Source organism: Gopherus flavomarginatus, chromosome 1, assembly GCF_025201925.1.
Source record: "Gopherus flavomarginatus isolate rGopFla2 chromosome 1, rGopFla2.mat.asm, whole genome shotgun sequence".
NCBI lineage: Eukaryota > Metazoa > Chordata > Testudines > Testudinidae > Gopherus > Gopherus flavomarginatus.
The window spans coordinates 91297826-91317757 of NC_066617.1; the positions used below are offsets into that span (position 1 = coordinate 91297826).

A 19932-nucleotide genomic window follows, 5' to 3' on the forward strand; every position below is an offset into this window, starting at 1 on the left:
GTTGAGCCTGGGACCAGCTGGCTTTTCCTCACTATTGAGCAAAAGAGGATTCACAGCTAAATCACAGTTGGCTTGCAGCAGAATCACCTGATTGGCCAGATCGCTCGATTGCCTGGAGGAACCAACAGACATGCGTTTAAACTCAGCAACAGCATTAAATCAACAACTGCTCAATACTTATTACTACAATTGCAATCGCTCTTGTGCCTGCCTTGTTACCAACCTTGCTCCAATCCTGCTCCTGCTTTGTTCCCAGCCTTGCTCCAACCCTGTTCCTGCTTGGTTCCTGACTCTGGGTTTGACCCTTGGCTCTGACTCCTGGTTCCTGACCCTCATCTCTCACCCTTGTCTCCGATTCATGTTTCCTAACTTTGGCTCCAACCACAAGGCCTGGCTGCCCATATTTCTGTCCATTAGGCTGGTCATCCACTGCTTTACCCACTAGGCCCATTCACCTACACCGAGCCTCTTTTTTTTTTGTCTATTCTGCCATAACCCACAACTCATTAAGTTAACTAACTTATACTTATCACTAAATAATGATACTAAAACAATTATAAAGACACTAAGAATTGAAGAAAACGGATCTGAAGGGACCAGAACAGTTCACTTTTCTTGCACAGCGATTGGCAGGAACTGACCTGGTTGAGAGTGCTGCACCTCCTTATAAAGCCTAGCAGTCAAAACATTTGGAGATGCTGAGGGGAGAGGTAGGCGAGAGTGCACAGATGGTCTAATGGATGCTGCTTGGGGAAGATTCTACCATTAGATCCCACAAGTCAGCGCAATACCATCATTGAGCTTATGGAGCTTATGGAAGAACTTCAAATCCTTCTTTTCTGTGTTTTCCACCTATGCCCTTTACTGAGGGCATTAACTCCTAACAGCCAAATATACGGCACGTTATGCTGTAAAATTAAAAGGCATGAGATGAACTCCCTGTTGTCTTTGTCCGTTGAAACAGTTTCTCCATTCCCTTTTCAAGGAATCTCTTCAATTCTTGTTAATATTATAATTTTGAAGGACACCTTTTCTGTCATCTAAATTGAAAATGCTTCTGATAATTGCAAGAGGAAAGTTTCACATCACTTCTCAGGTCATCACCACTTGAGAAATTTCTTCAGATGGAAATGGTTTGAAAGCTTTTGACTCAGGTCCTCATTTGAATTTGTAAACTGTCAGATGTAAGTGAAAAGGTTTGTACGTGGCCAGTAGGGTTCAGGATAATTAATAGGTTTAATATGCTGCTCTGAGGACTTTCACAGCAATTAGTAGTCAACTTAGCAGAATCCTTGTACTCAGCATTTCAACACTGAAAAGCTGGAGATTACACTTTTAGAGACCTAGTAGGTAAGCCCTTGTCTAGGTCTGTGACAGGTTAGATCACAGAGACCCCCTTGGGACTACTATCTGATGTGCTGAGACTACCTTTGAGCCCGTTTTCCCTGCTGTCTTGGGGGTTCAGTGCCCTGCCTGGCTCAAGCCAGACATGCTAGCCTGCTACAAACCCAGACCCAGGTCTGTACAACATCCCCCAAAAGCTGCAGGCTTAACTGAAAATAGTTTAAGAAGTGTTCCTGTCTCCAACACCCAAATGCCCAGTTGGGTCCAAACCCCAAATAAATTCGTTTTCAGTTAAGTCTGTAGATTTCGGTGTGTGGTTCATACTCTGGGTCTGTGCTTCAGCAGGCTAGCGTGTCTGACTCAACAAGGCAGGGTTCTGGAAGCCCAAACTGGCGGAGAAAATGGGCTCAGAGGTAAATTCAGCAGGTCAGGTGACAGTCCCAGGGGGTCTCTGTGACCAAACCCGTCATGCCTCCCAAGATATTGGAAAGGATATCTACAAGATGTTTCTCCAGTTACTATGACCTTAAAGGCTACTAGGTAGATTATTACTGTTGTGTGCATCTTGACCAGAGAATATTTTTGTTAAAGAGATTAGAGGAAAGGAGCCAACCAGATTAAATACTAACCTGGATGAAAATGCATCTATGTTTTATGCTGTTTTCTCCAGCTACTTGCATAGGGTTGTGGTGGAGTGGGAATTAATTTTTTTTTTTTTAATTTGAAATAACTACTTTTTTGGTAAATTTCATGGAGATTGCTTTTGACACTATTCCCAAGGACTGGTTTTATTCCTATTTAGTCATTCTCCCTGGAAGTTCTTGAGACACCAAACATGATCTAGAAAGAAATGACCCCCACATAACTTTCCATTCATGTTAATATTAATAGCAAAATACCTTATTATATTGCCATCTAGTGGTGGTGAATGTAGTCAGTTATAAAGTTAATGTATCTGGCATTTTCGAAGTAGCAAAGGGGATTTACACACATATCTTCCACTAGAATTGAGTGGAATGAAAAACAAAGATTTTCCAGCTAGCTACAAAGCGAAACAAAGAAACTGAAAATGTATAAGCAAAGTGGCTTATCTATGCAATGAGAAAGGAAGTAGAAAAAGTTTCTAAGACTTTGCATTTCAACAGCAGAGATGATGAAGTGCTGTAAATATGAATATTTTATTGTAAGAAAGAATATAATGTATAATACATTTTAAAATAAATCTAGGCAAAGGAACTGAAGTTTTTCTTAAAAACTCATATGAACTGGCAAAATATTTTAAAGAGTAGAGCAAAACTGAGCATATCAGAAAAAGTAGAAATAAAAGCAGCACATATATAAAAATGTCCTTACTTTAAATATTGCCATAAAAATTAATCAATCGCTACAAGATAAAAACTCAAAATGTGCATGATAAGATTTTCATGGATTTAACAAGACTGCTTACAAGACAAGAAGTCAAGCAATGACAGTATATGGTAACCATAAGGAAATGAAGCAGTAATACATGATTTCTTGTACTACCATCCAGTGGGGGTTTCAGATAGGATCTCTTATAGGTTATGGTACTTGTGTGTATTTGGGGGTTATGTGGGGAGAAGCATACTTTAATACAGTTACTACTGCTGAGAATTAGTTGGTCTAGCTGTGTTTTTCCTTCAAAAGTGTCTAAATTTTTGCATGATAATTCTAGTTTCAACAGGGCATTCCAATGTTCTGAAACATAATTCTTGACCAGTACAATGTCATTACATTGTGATGATGTTGCTTTACAACAGTAACCCTAGACCATTGCATGATGACGTTGTAATGAGATGATGACAATGTCATGACTTGTAAGTTTGTTCCCCAGGACAAATTGTTGAAGGTAGGATTCCCTATTTAGCTTTTACTGGACCAGAGTACCACTTCCTTCAGTAGGCCTCCTGGTCAATTTATGAGATACTAACAAATTGTTTGACTGAATCAGGTCATGGTGGTTCAAAAAGTACGTTGTGCCGGGTGAACGTATGAACCAACCAGTTCACATATTTGTTCTTTTCCAGCCAAGACCATTTTCCTGTGCAAACAGATGGCCCAGCTGTACTCGTCACTACCTAAGATATATATAGTAACTGCTATGCTCTGTCTATGGACTCCAACTATTTAAAAATGTCTATTAATTGTGGGGTTTCCCTTTTTTTCTTCCAAAATGATGCTGTGAAGTTTTCTTAACCAACACAATATTTAGCACTGAAATTATTGCTGGGTAAAGATGTGGTAAGTACATGCTTTAACGTTTACTAAGTTTAGATATAAAAATGAGTGAAAGCAGAGGGAACGGCAGGGGATATGGCAGGACGATGACAAGCAAATAGGGCTAGGATTATGTTGTTGCCCAGGTTTGCTGTGACTGGATCAGGTTGGGTATGTTTTGGGTAACTTAGTTATTCCCTATGAAACATCCTTTCTACAGTCTGGTATCGCACACCTATCTATAGCCTTAATTTATTTTGGAATGCTTTATTTGGGGAGGGACCCTGCACCTGCTGACAGAAGGATGTTTTTGGACAACTTAGCTCTGCTATTTGTGTTACTCAAAAGAACACTATAGCACATTCTTGAAACTTGCACTAAAAGATTGGCGGAATCTGAAAGTTGAAAAAAAGTTATCTTCACATTTAAAATATTTTTATAATCTTTTTATAATTAAAATAACTGAACTTTTCCCATCAAATCTGGCAAATTTGTCCATTACGATACCCAGAATTTACTTAACAGACAAGAGAAATTAAAGAAACAGGGTTTGATCCTTTTCTTACTTACACTAGTTTTCCTCTTGTGTAACTCCACTGCCCTCAATGGAGTTACTGCTGATTTATTCCAGTTTATGAATATAAGAGTATATATGCAATATATAGCTCAAACTTAAGCGTTATTTCCTCGTTAATTCCAGGATCAACATTCAGGCATGTTTTAATTAGGCTTGATTCCTTGTGATCCTCTTCTTCAGCTGAAGTAAGAACAATTTGTTTGGCCTTTGGCTACACATTTCTTTATAAACACAGCACCTATTTAAATGAATTTCCCTGTGCAGTAATCATGTGTATGGACCGATTCTTTACCTCAGGAGTTTTATACTTAAGTAAGGAATGCAGAATTAGGCCCTACACTGGTACAAAACCACAGAGGGTGAAATTTACACTAGTGCGGAGTTGCTCTGCATCATTAATCCTCATGATGGATCAGTCTCTATACGATGGACTGGAGAGTGTCTCCAGTTCAGCACCTCACAGGTCTGCTACGAAGTCCATGATTCTGTGACTATAGGGGTTCTAACAACTGATGCAAAAGATCTGGGCCTGCTATTCCAACTCAAATTGTAAGGTTAGGGTGGGAAAGGGCAAGGTTGTCTTGTGGTACAGCCCCACACCATGGCCCCGACTGGAGGTGGATGGATTTACAGATTTCAGCAAATACTTAGAGCTGATTGATTGCTCTTCATTATTCATTAACATGTTACTAAGACCATTTTCAGCTTGTACAATAGGGAAGAGACATTGTTTTCAAAAGGAAGAGTTAATGCATCAGCACTTGGCTGTAAATGAACTTACTTAAAGTCGTTCTTTAGCATTCTGTGCTAAATGACCAGGCTGAGAGGGACAGTCCTTTTACTCACTTTAGTTCCCACCAAATCCAGTCACACTGTGGCTTGTTTGCTCCTGATTCCTGCAATATCTTCACATGTGCTATGCCCCCAACCCTGAAAATACTTGACATGTTTATTCATGTGAGTATTATCATTGACTTCAATGAGACTAACAGTGAATAAATTTAAAGGACACGTCACATCAGCCAGAGGAAACCTGCTGTCATCTGGACTTAGCCAACAGAGGTCAAATATGTGATTCCAAGAGAATTATGAGGCCCTCAGAAGCTAGACCTACCTGTTAGCACTACAAATTCAGCAAAGGATTGGAATAGTTACAGCAAACATTAGGTGTGGGTTTAAGGAGCAGGGCCAACCACCCACGATTTATGGGGAGAGTCATGGAAGTTGTTCGGGTATGTTAGGGAGGACTGGAAGAGCCATAGGAGTTGGGTGGCAGGGCAAGCTGGGTTGTTGCATGTATGCAGGGGAAAGTAAAGGAAAGTGTTAGCTTGGAGAGCTGTGGGGCAGTGGGTGGACCCAGGAAAAGACGGTTACTCACCTTTGTAACTGTTGTTCTTCGAGATGTATTACTCATATCCATTCCAAACCTGCCCTCCTTCCCTTCTGTCGGAGTAGCTGGCAAGAAGGAACTGAGGTGCCATTGGGTTGGCAGGTGTATATATCCGGCGCCATAGGGGCGCCAGTCCAAGGGGCACACCTAATTGGAATCGATATGAGCAAGCACTCGAAGAAGCAGCTGCATTCCTGGTGTGCCTCTTTGCAAGGAATTCTGCAAGACTTGATTTTTTTTATTTGTTCGTTTGTTTTAATATTTGTTCGTTTGTTTTAAATCGCTGCTTATCAATGATCTAGCACCATGGTTAATGTGAATATCATAAGCATAGTACATGCTGGGATGGTTCTTTGAGCTAGCATGGGATCTAAAAGCGAGTTAAGCTGTAACTCTTAGCCTAGTTATTGGGCATTCAACACTATTTCTAAAGATGGTGGATTAGCATTAAACTTATGTATGGCCAATTTAAATTCACATGAAAAACAGCAAATAGCCATGGCAACACTTCAGCCATGAGCCTTCTGGAGTCAGTTTTCAGTGTGAATTTCATTTCCCCCCCCCCCACACCCTCATCGCCTGCATTAAGGATAATAGATGGTCCTTCAGTGAATAGAAGGCTCAAGAGGATCTGCTGTGGATACAAATTTTAAGACTAGGACTTAAGTGGTTTATGAATGGCAGCAGAAACATGAACACGAATTACAGTTCTGTACTTAATCTGAGGTCATCAATTTCCATTTATAATTTAACATATTAAGGCTTAATTTTTAAACTTTGTCATTTCAAAAATTAACAAGCTAACTTTCCCTATACATGATTTCAGTAGAAAACATGGATTTAAATGGCAGGATGTTATCCTTCTCCAGTAACATCAAGTTCATTGTAGAAGGCAGCACAAACAACAATACCTGTATCTTTTAAATTGTTCCCAGACACTGCCCATTACTGTGAACTAGCTCTAAATATTCAGTGTTGGAATGCAAATGGAACAGGGCCAGAGTGCCAATATTCAGTATTTCCACAAGTAGCTTTTTAAAGTGAAAGAGAAATTGCCTCATGCTAGCAAGGATGTGTTTGGTATTGCTGGTTTATTCCTTCTTATGGTTTATAATTAAGAATACCTTAAGGCAGAAAAGTACTCCTCCAAAACCCAGCAGCACATTTGCAAGCACTCTACATTTCTCTCTCAGATATTTGGACCAGATCCTTAGCTGGTGTTAACTGGCCTGACTCCATTAACTTTAAGCAGATTTATACCAGCTGAGGAGCTGGTGAGTTGAGTCTCAGACTATACTATCAACACTTCATTGTCCTAATACATACCCTATGATTTATATTTAGTTTCTCCTTTAGTGTCCAGTCTTGAATTCGTTTTTAAATTCTTATTCAGGCAAAACTTCCACTGTAAAGTGGAGGTTTCACCAGCGTAAGGCTTTCAGGAGGTGGGCTCTTAAATAACGTACAATCTACTCCTTTTCTAAAAATTCCTAGTAAAAATCATAGATTTTAACCAACTATTTTTATCAGTGCAAATTCTGTATTAGAACATAAGAAAGGCCATAGTGGGTCAGACCAATGGTCCATCTAGCCCAGTATCCTGTCTTCCCACAGTGGCCAATGCCAGAAGCTTCAGAGGGAATGAACATAACATGGCAATTTATTGAGAGATCCATTCCCTTTCATACAGTCCCAGCATCTGGCAATCAGAGGCTTAGGGACATCCAGAGCACGGGACTGCATCTCTGACAATCTTGGCTAATAGCCACCGATGGACCTATCCTCCATGAACTTATCTAATTCTTTTTTGAACCTAGTTATAGTTTTGGTCTTCATAACATTCCCTGGCAACAAGTTCCACACAGCTTGACTGTGCGTTGTGTGAAGAAGTACTTCCTTTCTTGTATTTTTAAACCTGTTGCCTATTAATTTCATTGGGTGTCCCCTGGTTCTTGTTTATGTGAAGGGGTAAATAACACTTCCTTATTCACCTTCTCCACATCATTCATAATTTGATAGACCTCTGTCATATCCCCCCTTAACCATCTCTTTCCCAAGCTAAACAATCCTCTCCTCATATGGAAACTGTTCCATACCCCTAATCATTTTTGTTGCCTCTCTCTGTATCTTTTCCAATTCTAATATATCTTTTTTGAGATGGAGCGACCAGAACTACATGCAGTATTCAAAGTGTGGGCGTACCATGGATTTATACATTGGCATTACGATATTTGCTCTCTTTTTATCTATCCCTTTCCTAATGGTTCCGAACATTCTCCTGGCCTTGTTGACTGCCACTGCACACTGAATGGATGTTTCCAGTGACTCCAAGATGTCCTACATTAAACTTTAGTTAAAAACAGTTCAATAGTCTGAATATGCAAAGTCAAACCATAGGATATTAAAGACTATGACAGATTTGTTTGCATAGCTGCAAACAAAACTTCCCTCAAATAATCTATGGTGCAGAAACAACAAGTGTAGTATCAATTAAAATGTCTTCAGTTGCCAGATGCAACAAGGTCACTAGTTACATTATTCAATGAATTACATCTAGCAAAAACAAAGTCTCAAAGGAATGTACACGTTTTTGTTTTTTGTTGCTAAAACGGATAGAAGCACACTCTAAAAGTCTGTATTCTGTGCTTTTTTATTTAGACGTTTGTATCAGTTCTTTTAGCTGAAAATTATAGTTCAATTTGTACAAATCACCCACAGTTTAAACTGCATAATTACACTTCCATGTAACTTCACAAGTTCAACAGGGTAATTAATGATTCTCTAAAGTTTTTTTCAAACACAGTAATATACAATTTATGAATCCTAGTAAGTTTTTGTTTTAACAAATGAACAGTTACATATTTAAATACATTGGGCATGGCTGATCCATGCAGCACGTGGGTCGGGGTGTGTGTAAAGATGGCTAAAGCTCATCTTGCACAGACCCCTGATCCGTTGCTGTCTCTGTGCATGACAAGTCCTTCTGCATGGGGGAGAACAGTTTAAGTGATTATCTGAATTACACCAGACTGTAATACCCAAAATAAAGCCAAGGACTCACCTAGTAGGGGTATCCAATACTATGATCCTTGTCCTAAGGTCCAAATCCTTTACTCAGGTATACCAGCAGTGGAAGAGAGCAATGTATGTCTCTATGCCACAGGAAGATTACTCAAACTTGGTGATCCTGCCTGGGCCAGTTACACTGACTTTAGGCCAGTTTGAGGCCAATTATATTACGTTTTAATGGCCATAGAATGGGATCCATTCAGTTTATAGTGCAAATGTAATCTCCTTTAAAATATGTTAACAGTAAAATCATTTAAGCTTAGCGAATAAAGATACCATATATCGATGAATGGCACACATTTTACTCAATTACTCATGTAAACATCTTCCCTTGCCCATCGAACTACTTCATCATCAGATCTGTTCCCCAATTAACATTTCCTCTGATATTATTAAAATTAAGAGAAACATATCCTTGTTGTTAGGAAAATTAGTAAAGTACAGTATAAACTGATTTTTCCTGCATCACTGCAGTTTAAACAGGGCTAAACAGAAAAACAAAATTGCAGTGTCTAATCCTAATCCTTTGAAAATTCTCTGAATAGTATTTAATCCACAAATATGTTGTTCCATGCTCGTGTCAAAAGACTCTTCCACAAATTCACAACAGTATTTTAAATACATCCCTTCTTACTCCAATGCAATTTTTGGGACATATTATCCACTACTGTTGATGTTCAATAGTCATCCTCTTTATACGATGAAGCAGTGTGTCTTTTTCCATGTGGACCTCAGCCAGAGCCATTTTAGCCTTGGCTAGTTCCTGTTTAAGACACTCGTTTTCTTCAATAAGCTGAAATGATTAAATTGAAAAAGAAAGGTATTAGGAGAAAGTTGCCAATACAAAGAACTACTATCACAGTAACATTTACAAATGCTGGGCGCAGATGCTCACCCTGCTAGCTGAGGTGCAACTGTGATGTGTAGGATGCAGTGGAGACATGTTCTGGAGCTAGGTAATTGGCTCACATTTGCTGATAGTGCAGCACAAGGGGGGGTTGATGTAACAGTTTGCTCCTTGTGTCAGTCGCACCCTTAATCTAGTAGCTGGATCTCTGGTGACGCCATGGGCTAGGCTGATTGCCAGTTTTGGGGTCTAAAGCAGGGATTTTTACGATATGGCAAACTGCTGAGTGGGTTCTCACCTGCCACCCAGCATCCAAGAGGTCTGGTTTGGGAAGTTTAAATCACAATTTCAAATTTGGCAGGTTCCGGTGTGGCTGGATTAGGAAAGGTGTGACTAAGCAGTTTGGGCATGAGTCTTGGGCACACATATTGCATGATGAGGCTCAACCTCATTTTAACCCTCCTACCCTTGGTGCGAAGGATGAATCTCTGGGCAGGCTTGAGGGTATAGAGGGGGCAATGGCCTTCACACTCCCTCTAAGATTTGTGGTATACCCAGGACATTGGTACAGTTGAGATCCACACTCGAACAACTCTGCCGGCTATTCTGGGGTGGGTAACCCAATTAGACAATAGTTTTAAATAAAGTTGCATCCTCTGCATTTAACCATAGTATAGTGTCTATGCCTTATTGTTTCTAAGTTCACCCAAAAACAAGTTTCTCAAGCAAAATGATATTCTAACAGTCAGAATATATAATCTGTAACAATTAAAGTTTTGACTGCTTATTACTACAATGCAATTTAATAAAATTAAAATAAAATTAACGTAGGTTTATCATTACCTCCTCTCTGAGGAAGTCAGTTGTAGTCCATCTTGATGCAGAAGGTCTGGGGATTTCTGGAGAAGTCTGTGTGGCTTGAGACACATAATCCTGCATTCTGTTTCTGGTAACACCACCCACTTGCTGCACTGTAGCACTCGATTTCTTGTAGTTCAACACATTGTTGCTTAGTGGTTGATTATCTGTTTCATAGACACACAGCAGGAAGTTTGAAATGTTTAGTTTTTATTGAATCTTGTTAATATTGAATTAAAACGGCCAACAAGTACAATTTTAACATTAAGTATAGGTATACTTACATCATCTTGTCACTATCACATTAAAATAAAAGGTATATATTTTAGAAGGGAGAAAAAAAGGGGTGTGTGTGTGTGTGTATGGCAGCTTAAAGAAAGAAATAGTAAATATGAACAATGATGAAAATCATCATCATGGAAAAATTATTTTAAATGATTAGTTAACTAAACATAAGGAAACTAACTATTCAAAAGTATATCTAAATAATATTTTAGACTGGGATTGTCACATGTATGTAACTTGCACTCAAGTCAATGGGAATTTTGTCTATTTATTAATAATAATAATAGTATTACAATAGTGCCTAAGGGTATGTCTAGGCTGCAGTTAAACACCCATGGCTGGCCTGTGTCAGCTGACTCAGGTTCCTGGGGCTTGGGCTTCAGGTCTATAAAGTTGTGGTGTTGACATTCAGGCTCAGGCTGGAGCCTAGAGACTGAGATCCTCCTGCCTCATGGTGTCTCAAAGCTTGGGCTCCAGCCTGAGTGCCTACACTGGAATTGTACAGCCCCGCAGCCCATGCCCCATGAACCCAGGTCATCCGTGGGTGTTTAACTGAAGTGTAGACATACCCCAAGGGTTCCAGTCAGGATGGGGCCTGTACTTACATATGAAGACATGGTGTGAAAAGCCTTCTGGACCAGGTCCTTAGCACAAGACAATTTAAAATATTTCCACGTTTAACATTAAAAGAAACTTTCTTCTATTTAATATGATTAAAGATACACTTGTGTGTTTATCGTACTTGCAGGCAGGGCAAAATAAGAGGTACAGTTTTTTAGTTATCTAAATCTTCATAAACATTTCTCTCTAAACTACATGAATTTGCCATTGTATTAAAAAAAACCCATACTTCAGGGTTCATAACTACATATACAGATATACACATCTCTTCTTTGCTGAAGGTACTTGACCTCCACTTTGGCATCCACTACACCTGAGGCGTCTATACCAAAGGAATAGGGAAACATGAGAGAACTTTATAACTTAAATACATTTTACCGAATGGGGAGAAGAATACAAATGATTGAAACAGACCTTAGAATTGTATATTTGCACGTACAATAATAAACACTCACAGTTTTCAGTTTTGAAGCATCTAAGATGATTAAGAAGCATAATTCTAATGTACCAGATGATGTAAACAAAAAAAATATGCAAGCTATCCTCACTTTGTGTAGGTGGATTCATTAGGTATCTGTGCAAGGTAAGTGCTGAAGACCCATCTTCTAAATATAAGTCTTTATTACATGTTGTTATGCAGTATGATTTGTCTGTATATAGTGTATGTCCACACACCCAAACTACGTGTTTGCACACAAATGAGTGTATGCACACAAGTATGTTCTTCATATGTAACAGAGAGGTTAAATCCCAGCTTTAGATGCAAATCTCAATGCAATTCTTCCTATGGATCTGCTATGATACCTCCATAATACACAGAATCACAAGCAGATACTTGTTCTGACAGAGAATTTTTTTTGTTTTAAACTACATCTGATATGGTATCTACTGTTCCTGTCCTCTTTGTTTCACACAGATTGCTCAGAGGTCTTCCCTCATGTAGATACCACCGTTAAGTTTATTTAGTGTTTTACTCTACCACCTTCCACATTCAATTAGTCACAGCAGTCACAATGTCATCCAGTTTTACTGTCTTTTCTCCAAAAGGGAGGGAGGAGAAAAGGTGTCTCCTCCTCTCAGAGAACTCCATTATGTCAGGCCCAGCCTCCCTCTCTCTCTCTTCTGCCTCTCTCCGTCTCCCACTTCCTTCCTGTGCTCTTTTATCCACTCTCCTTCTTAATGGGCTAATTAGTTTGTGAGCTCCAAACTGATCTGGTAATCGGGGACTCCTCTCCTTAATCAGCCCCCTCCCAGAGGGGTAACAGGTTAATTAGTGATGAGAGGGCTTGTTCAGCATTCTGTCATACAATGCTTTAACGTGTTTCCTTATTATATGTGCAGAATCTGGCACAATGGAGCCGTGGATTTTAGGTGCTACTGCAATGCAAATAAGTAGTAATAAATAACAGTAATTAGTTGTTCATTATGTAGTTACCTGTAATATATAAGAAATAGCTGAGATAACAAGTCTCCACTTCTCTGCAACATTTAAGCAGTTAAATTGTGTTTAGTCATCTCTGAAAGAATCTGGAATTGAATATATGTTCTATGAAGTGATATGAACCACTATACATCCATTGGTTTGACTTGCAGGACCACGGCCACAGTCAAAACACTGCTATTGAGGATTGTTTTCCCTGGCTAGACTGTATTCAGTTTCAGTTTTAATGTACAATGTACACTGTGACTACATCTACACTATGAACTAGGGGTGTGTTTCCTCTTATATTCACACTATATTCACAATTATATTCATCAGTACATGTACACAAATAGGAATCACACCCCTAACTCATAGCATAGACATAGCCACAGTGCGATTAGCAATTCTGTGGGGTAACTCACTTTTAATTACTAGCTATATGTTCAAAACAATGTTCACGCAAAGTAGAAACATTACATAAATATAGCAGCATGTACTTTCAATTGTTAACATGATAGATTTTGGGGAGAATGTATCAATACACACCTCTGATGCAAAAAGAGCCATCGTCATTCCTCTCTAACAAAAGTAGGTCAATATGCAGTGTTACAGGGGCTTGTTCAGGAGCTGAGAGATTATCACGTGGGCTGTCATCCTACAGAATAAAAATAATAAAAATAGGATTTTTAATGTTGTCTCTCATTATCAATGGTAGGAAATCAAACCAGCTAATTAGAAACTTCAGTTAAACATATTTGAACGGAGTTAATGAAACCCCCAAACTCCTCTCATTAGAAGTGCATTTTCTAATCAGATATCTACAAAATGTCAGTACCATTAAAATTACTATGACCTACAAAAACACAAAGAGCCAAATTTATGTCTGATGAAATCCCACTGAAGTCAGCATATATAGTTTTGACTAGAATACCTCAATGAGAACAAAGCAAAGCAAGACATTCTTTAGTACAGGAGCCCTCACCAGAAATGAAGTTAACAAACCAGTGCTATATAATCTCTCATCTGATTGTCCCTCGAACTCTTTAAAGACAGTAGGGCTGCACCCACCATACTTTGGGGAACGGTTTTTTTGTTTGTTTGTTTGTTTGTTTGAAGAATTTGCATTGGGATGATAGCTGTCATAGTTCAGCCATATCAATGCAGACAAAAGACGCCTCACAAACTGCTTGTGGTTTCTCCTCAATTACGGCTCACTGTTCCTGTCAAGCAGAGTAATGCGTCTAATGCCAGCAGAAAGAAAACATATCAACAGCATTATCAGCATCAGCAGATAAATAACTAAAAAAAATTGTTAAAGTGTGACGGCTTTTTCAAAGCACAAAGACTGCAGTATGAAAAAACAACCCTCAAAACTCACTCAGGAAACAGTGTGCCAACTTCAATGCAAAGAAAATATCACACTAAATGGGCAATCCAGCCATAAAGTGAAGAACTGATGGACTTCATGGTGACTTGGTGAGGGTAGCACATACAGTGAATTCTTCACTCCCCATAACCTCTTATAAATAACAGCTTAATGTACAGTCTTTATCTACAAAATTGACTATTTTGTCAAAAAAACTTTACCTGAGCCTGCCCTTCCTGCCAGGAAAATACAGAAGACCAGTTTTCAAAATTAGAGGAATATATGCTAAAGCATTCATTTCTGAATTTGGGCACTCAATTTGGTGCTTAAGTGACAATTTGAGCTGCAAACGCCTTCACTAAGTGCCCTCTGTGCTGCTCCAATGGCACAAATGGCACTTAAAAACTGCCTAAGCAAGCAGTTGAAAATTTCCCTAGCACAGACAATCCTAAGATGTTGTAGGGCCATCATATAAGGAGCTGATGGAACAGGGAGGGAATCAGAACTTAGCTGCATGCCTGAGCTGGCAGAATGGAGACTGCCCTAGCTGGTGCAACTTAAAGCAGTGCTTAAATTTAAGCTTGAGTGTGGCACAGTTTATGCTTGAGCCCCAAATGTAGAATTAGGCACCTCCTATCTTGGGTCTCAAATTTGGGAATTGAGTTCCTTGCATCTCTCACTGTTTTGAAATTTTCCAAGGCTATTTGTGTCTGAGGGTTTTTTATTTTTGGTTTTGGCAGCAGTGACACTATAAGCCTAAATCTCTTAAAACCAACAAAAAAAACCAAACCTTCCTTACACTTATCATAGCCTTTCTGGTTGCCCCTCAGTGAAATCATTGTCCGCCTGAAGTGTTTTAGGGGAAATACTAGGAGACTGCACTGCAGTATTCTCTTAATGTTGCTATTTTAAGCCACACTAGTGCGAAAGGCTTGTATTACTTAGTAAATATTTCTAGGTAGGGTAGAACATGAAATCTTGGCTCTAGTTAGTAGGCAAGCTGAAATGAACTTGAGCCCTCATAACCTCTTTCCTCCTTCTATGCTAAGCTCTCATCACCACAACTATTCTCGAAAGAGGGCTGATGAGCCTATAGCATACGTCTCTGTTAATGCTGATTTTGATTGGAAAGCAGGTGCTACTGCAAAGCAACAACAGGCTCACTCTACCCTTGGGAAATTGGAACACCTTATCTGTTACAGTCCCAGCTGCTGCTATTCTGGGGACTATGACATGGTAAAGGAAAAAAAGACAAAAAGTATAAAATATTAATTCCTATAACCAGTTTGGTCATGCACCAAATTTACTTCTAGGCAAGCCATTGAGCTAACCCAGTTCATGGATTTTTAAAATTGCTTTAGTGTTATCTAATCGTAAATATCCAATTACGACTTTAAAGAATAAGATATGAGTTTCTTTGAAGTTAACTATATCCAGATTACTAACTTATCAGTAAAGAAACAAGGACATACAGTCTAAACAGTTAAGAAAAGCAAAATGGCTCCTAATTAACATACTTTTAAATTAATCCTTGTATTAGAAACTTTAATCTTCATAGGCATTACTGCTGCAACAGTTTCATCTTCTAGAAAATGCTGAATGTTCGTGAGGGAAGATGTTAGGAATTCAGCACTAAAATTCTCCACGTGACACTGTAGAAAGCCATTTTTTACAGCCAGCAGAGAGTGTACTACAGCACTTGGCCCATTTTCCCATCTCAAATTAATTTCAGGTGATGACTTAATTGGTCCAGCCACAGATTTATGATCGGAACCTAGTGTAGAAGAAAACAAAATTAGGATTAAAACTTTTAGAGCACACAAAAAGCACTCCAATAAGGAATCAGTATGCAATCATTTCTACCTGCATTGTAGTTACATAATCACAGGAGTAGAAGAAACATAACTAGTTTTCCAACAAATTAACCAATTTCACTTTTTTATTCAGAAAACCCCATACTTGAGATAAATCAGAATTTTAATAGTACATACGCATAATGTATTGTGAGCAATTTTCTATCACCTTTTTTCTCATCTCTTAATTTCTAATTTAAAAGTAGTACAAGGAGCAATAAACGATACATACGAGTAGCTTGTAATAGACATAACAGTATACATGTATATATAAGGATCCTGCCTTCTTTCAGCATGCAAAACTTGTGTTGTCTTCAGTGGGAGATCTGTATGCACAGTAAATACAAAACCAAGCCCATCACAAGCTTTTTTGTTTTGTTTTGTTTTTAATAAATTACTTAAGACTATGATTTAGGAAAGCACTAGTCTATCCATGTTCAGGAGAGTACTTAATGCATTTAACTAAGTGCTCTCTTGAACAAAATGATTACTTACTTGTATTGTATCTCTCTTTCTTTGAGATGGGCAGTTGTGGAATACACATGCAAACCACATCTTAAAGAACAGTCACAATAAAGATAAGTAACCGTTTTTTCCTTCTTCAAGTGGTTGCAGACATGTATTTCACTCAGATGACTCACAAACAATACTATTAGGAGGTAGGGCTCAGAGTCTACTTAAGTAGCGATGGCAGAATTGCTCTCCCAAATTCGCATCAGATCTTGAAGCAGTCATGACGACATAACAATGCATGAAAGTATGCACAGAGGGACCAAATGGTAGTATTTCTTAGGGCCATCCCCATGCTGGACATTTGCAGGGCTGCTGAGATGGCCCATTCAGTGAGGGTTCAGGCTAACAGTCTCTCCAGAAAGGGGTGTTTAATGCCGTCATGGAAGTAACACACATGGAAACTGTCTGTGCTGAAACTGCCTTACCTTTCCTACTGTCAGCAAATGAGACACAAAGCCAAGGAGAGAACTTAAAAGGATTGGTTCAGTCCAGATAATAGCCAGTGCTCACCTTATGTCCAAAGTATGAAGTCGCTCTTCATCACTACTTGCAGCTTCAGGAAAAAAAAAAAACAGGTAAGTATATTGGTTTGCTGAGATGGAATGCTGGAACTACTTTGGTTAAAAATTTAGACTGAGGCCTCAAGGCTCTTTATCTTGGAAATCAACACACATGGAGGTCCTGCCGTTAGAGCCTGAAGCTCACACACTTGAGGGAAAAAGTGATGGCACTCCTTATTGTCTTTCATTGTGAATAGATCAACTGATGAATACCCTAAGCTTTGAAGATGGTCCTCAGCCCACTGTTCTTGAGGGATCTTTTGTGATGCCAGGAGAATGTCCTGCTGAGATGGTCGCCCAGTTGATTCTGGGAGTCAGGTAAGTGAGCAGCAATGGGAGCAATGTCTTCCCTGATACAAAAGTGCCAGAATTTCATCGCTTCTTGACAAAGCTGTTCAGATCATGCCCCTCCCTGTCTGTGCAGACAGTACATTGAAGTTGTATTGTCGATGAGTATCTGTACTGGTGAGCCCTTGGTGTGAGGGAGAAAAGCACAGCAAGCACTATGAATGCTTGAAGCCCGAAGATATTGAAATGAAGAACTGCTACTTGCTCTATCCACAAAGCTTGGGTTCTACACCCACCTCTGAAAGCACCTCACCCTATCAGAGAGGCATTAGTAATGATTGTCTTGATCAGGTGGCGGCAAGCAAATACCACACCTCTGCATATGTTTTTCTTATCCATCCACCATTATTAGGAACCCAGGAGGAACCTGGATCAACTTGTACAACCGGTGTCTGTTCAGTCAATGGACTAACTTCAGCCACCCCTGAGGGATGCACACACATAGTCTGGCATGCAGGGTCACTTAAGTATATGAGGCCATGTGGCCTAGTAACGCTAGACATTCTTGGACTGTGGTGGTGGGGTATAACTTGAAAGGGTATAACTTGAGAGAAGCACATAACTGGCAAATAGTCTGAAACCTGTCCTGTGGGAGAAAAGCCATCAAATATGTAGAATTGAGTAGGGCCTAAATAATTTGATTTTTTGTGTGGGAATTAATGTGGACTCTCTCTTGTTCAGCATGAGTCTTAGATGACGGAAAAGACAGATAAGCTGGACATGGCAGAGAACCTGGGGCTTGAATCTACCTTGCACTAACACATCATCTAGGTAAGGAAAGACACAAATCCCCTTTCTCCTTCAGTAGGCCACCACCTCTGCCATGTACTTGATAAATATGTGTGAGGCTGAGGACTGGACAAAAGAAGTGTATTGATAATGTTGACCTGCCATTACTAATCTCAGAATCTTGTCACTTGTCAACACTTACACATGGAAGTAGGTGACTTGTTGATTGAGAGCTGATGCCAAAGCCGAAGATCACACTGGTACCAACACAATATGCATCGGTGCCGAAGATGATGCCAGGATTTAGTCTTTGTCATGTTTCTTGGCTGATACCAGCACTGATACCACTAAATCTCTGTACTGGAGCCAAAGATCCAGATGGGCTGGGAGCAGCAGGAGATGCCTTCACTTCAAAGGACTCCTGTACCACAGGAAGAATCCATGAGAGAAAGACAGACACAGACTTTTGATGCCACAAACTTGTGATGGTGGTACCACCAATAATGCTGGTGCTGGAACGGTCTCTCTTGTACTAGACTCAACAGCTATCCCATAGCCAGTACCAGAGTTGATGGTACAGTACCAATACCTTCCCGCTGCAGTGCTGGGGAGAGACAGGTTGACGGCTCACTTGTATATGAGTACCCAAGGAGTCCCGACAATGTTTCCAGTCCTCCTTCAAAGAAGAACCACCACCACGTATCTTCAGTCTGGAGGGGCTCCAATATGTTTTTTGGGTCCTCTTTCCGGGAAGCCCTGACGGCAACTGACCTCTCTTTTTCCAAGGAAAAGAGTCTGAGTCCAGGGATCTGTCAGAGATCACTGCAGCCTCCATAACAGATTACATGTAAGAGGCAGGGTGTGCAGTTGAAGGCCCTGACTCCAAGGCAGGTTTCAGTGCTTGCTTCATAAAGTGTTGCTTGAGGCCTAGATTTTTGGTTGTCTGTGTTCTGTTTTTTAAAAGAATGGCAGATATTGCACCTCTCTTTAATATGTTCCTTACTGAGGCACAAAAGGCAGAGAATGGAGGGGTCACTATTGTGAACAGACACCTCTCAAGACAGGCAGCACTTGAAGTTTGGTGAGCGCTGCATGCCATCGGTGCATCACATCAAAAACTAATTCATAATAGTTAAAACAATAAAGGAAACCTAACTATTGGGTACTATTTACAGGAAAAGAAGAAAGCTGAATTCGCTGACACAGTTCCAGCACCAGCATTATTGCTGTAACGCCACCACAAGCTTATGAGGCATCAAAAGAAAAAAAATGTGAGGTAAACCTCACGGGTAGCTCTGACTCAGGCCACAGATGGTGAGAAGGAACTGAAGGGGGTCGGGGCAGTAGAACCCTTATATAGCCTCAGAAGAGGCCACAAGGATGTGCCAGGCATGTGTGCCACCCCACCAGGTACTGCTACAGAAAACACTCTGGCTCTGGTATGCTGGACATGAATAAACCTGAGTGGAATACAAGTGTGCAACCACTTGAAGAAGGGATGTTTTCCCGAATCAATGCCTTAATGTGTAAAAAAGAAAGTAACTGGTACTCAGAAAACTGAAACAATTTAATAGCTAGAATACAGGGCCAGATGCTGCTCCCATTACTTCAATGGGAACAGGAGTGTGTACTAATAAAATAGAGCAGCAGTTTCTGATTATTAGTCTCAATATATCTACCTACTAGAGGGCAACTGACACACTGAATTGGGCATTTCTATAAGAGGAAGATGGTCAGAAATATTAGATAAAATTTCAATATTCATCCATTTGCTATGCAAAAGAAATAGATCCTTTCCCTACTTATTATCTCTTCAGGTTTAACACACTAAAAATAACTAGTACCAAAAAGAATAGTTAAAATCCTTCTGAATCAGTTTACTGGCTGATTGTTATGTAGCTATAACTTGTAAGG

General features: G+C 39.7%; 1 protein-coding gene and 1 long non-coding RNA gene across 7 annotated transcripts in view; one reads left to right on the top strand and one right to left on the bottom strand.

Moving 5' to 3' along the window:
• The window catches only part of LOC127042720 (uncharacterized), a 54266-nt gene that overhangs the window by 23483 nt on the left and 10851 nt on the right, over positions 1-19932 (top strand). The window contains exon 2 of one of the 2 annotated variants that reach the window (XR_007772022.1): positions 17139-18060. This is a non-coding gene — a long non-coding RNA (uncharacterized LOC127042720). Of the gene's footprint in view, positions 1-16891; positions 18061-19932 lie in introns of those variants that run through there. The other variant, XR_007772021.1, reaches the window with a different exon arrangement.
• The window catches only part of BLTP3B (bridge-like lipid transfer protein family member 3B), a 78372-nt gene continuing 66618 nt past the window's right edge, over positions 8179-19932 (bottom strand). For 4 of the 5 annotated variants that reach the window (XM_050934191.1, XM_050934200.1, XM_050934182.1 and 1 more), the window contains 4 exons: positions 15533-15789; positions 13196-13304; positions 10306-10487; positions 8179-9408 (listed from right to left, as the gene is read on the bottom strand). In XM_050934191.1, coding sequence (XP_050790148.1) covers positions 9280-9408; positions 10306-10487; positions 13196-13304; positions 15533-15789 — 677 coding nt within the window. In that variant the 3' untranslated portion in view covers positions 8179-9279. Of the gene's footprint in view, positions 9409-10305; positions 10488-13195; positions 13305-15532; positions 15790-19932 lie in introns of those variants that run through there. The other variant, XR_007771411.1, reaches the window with a different exon arrangement.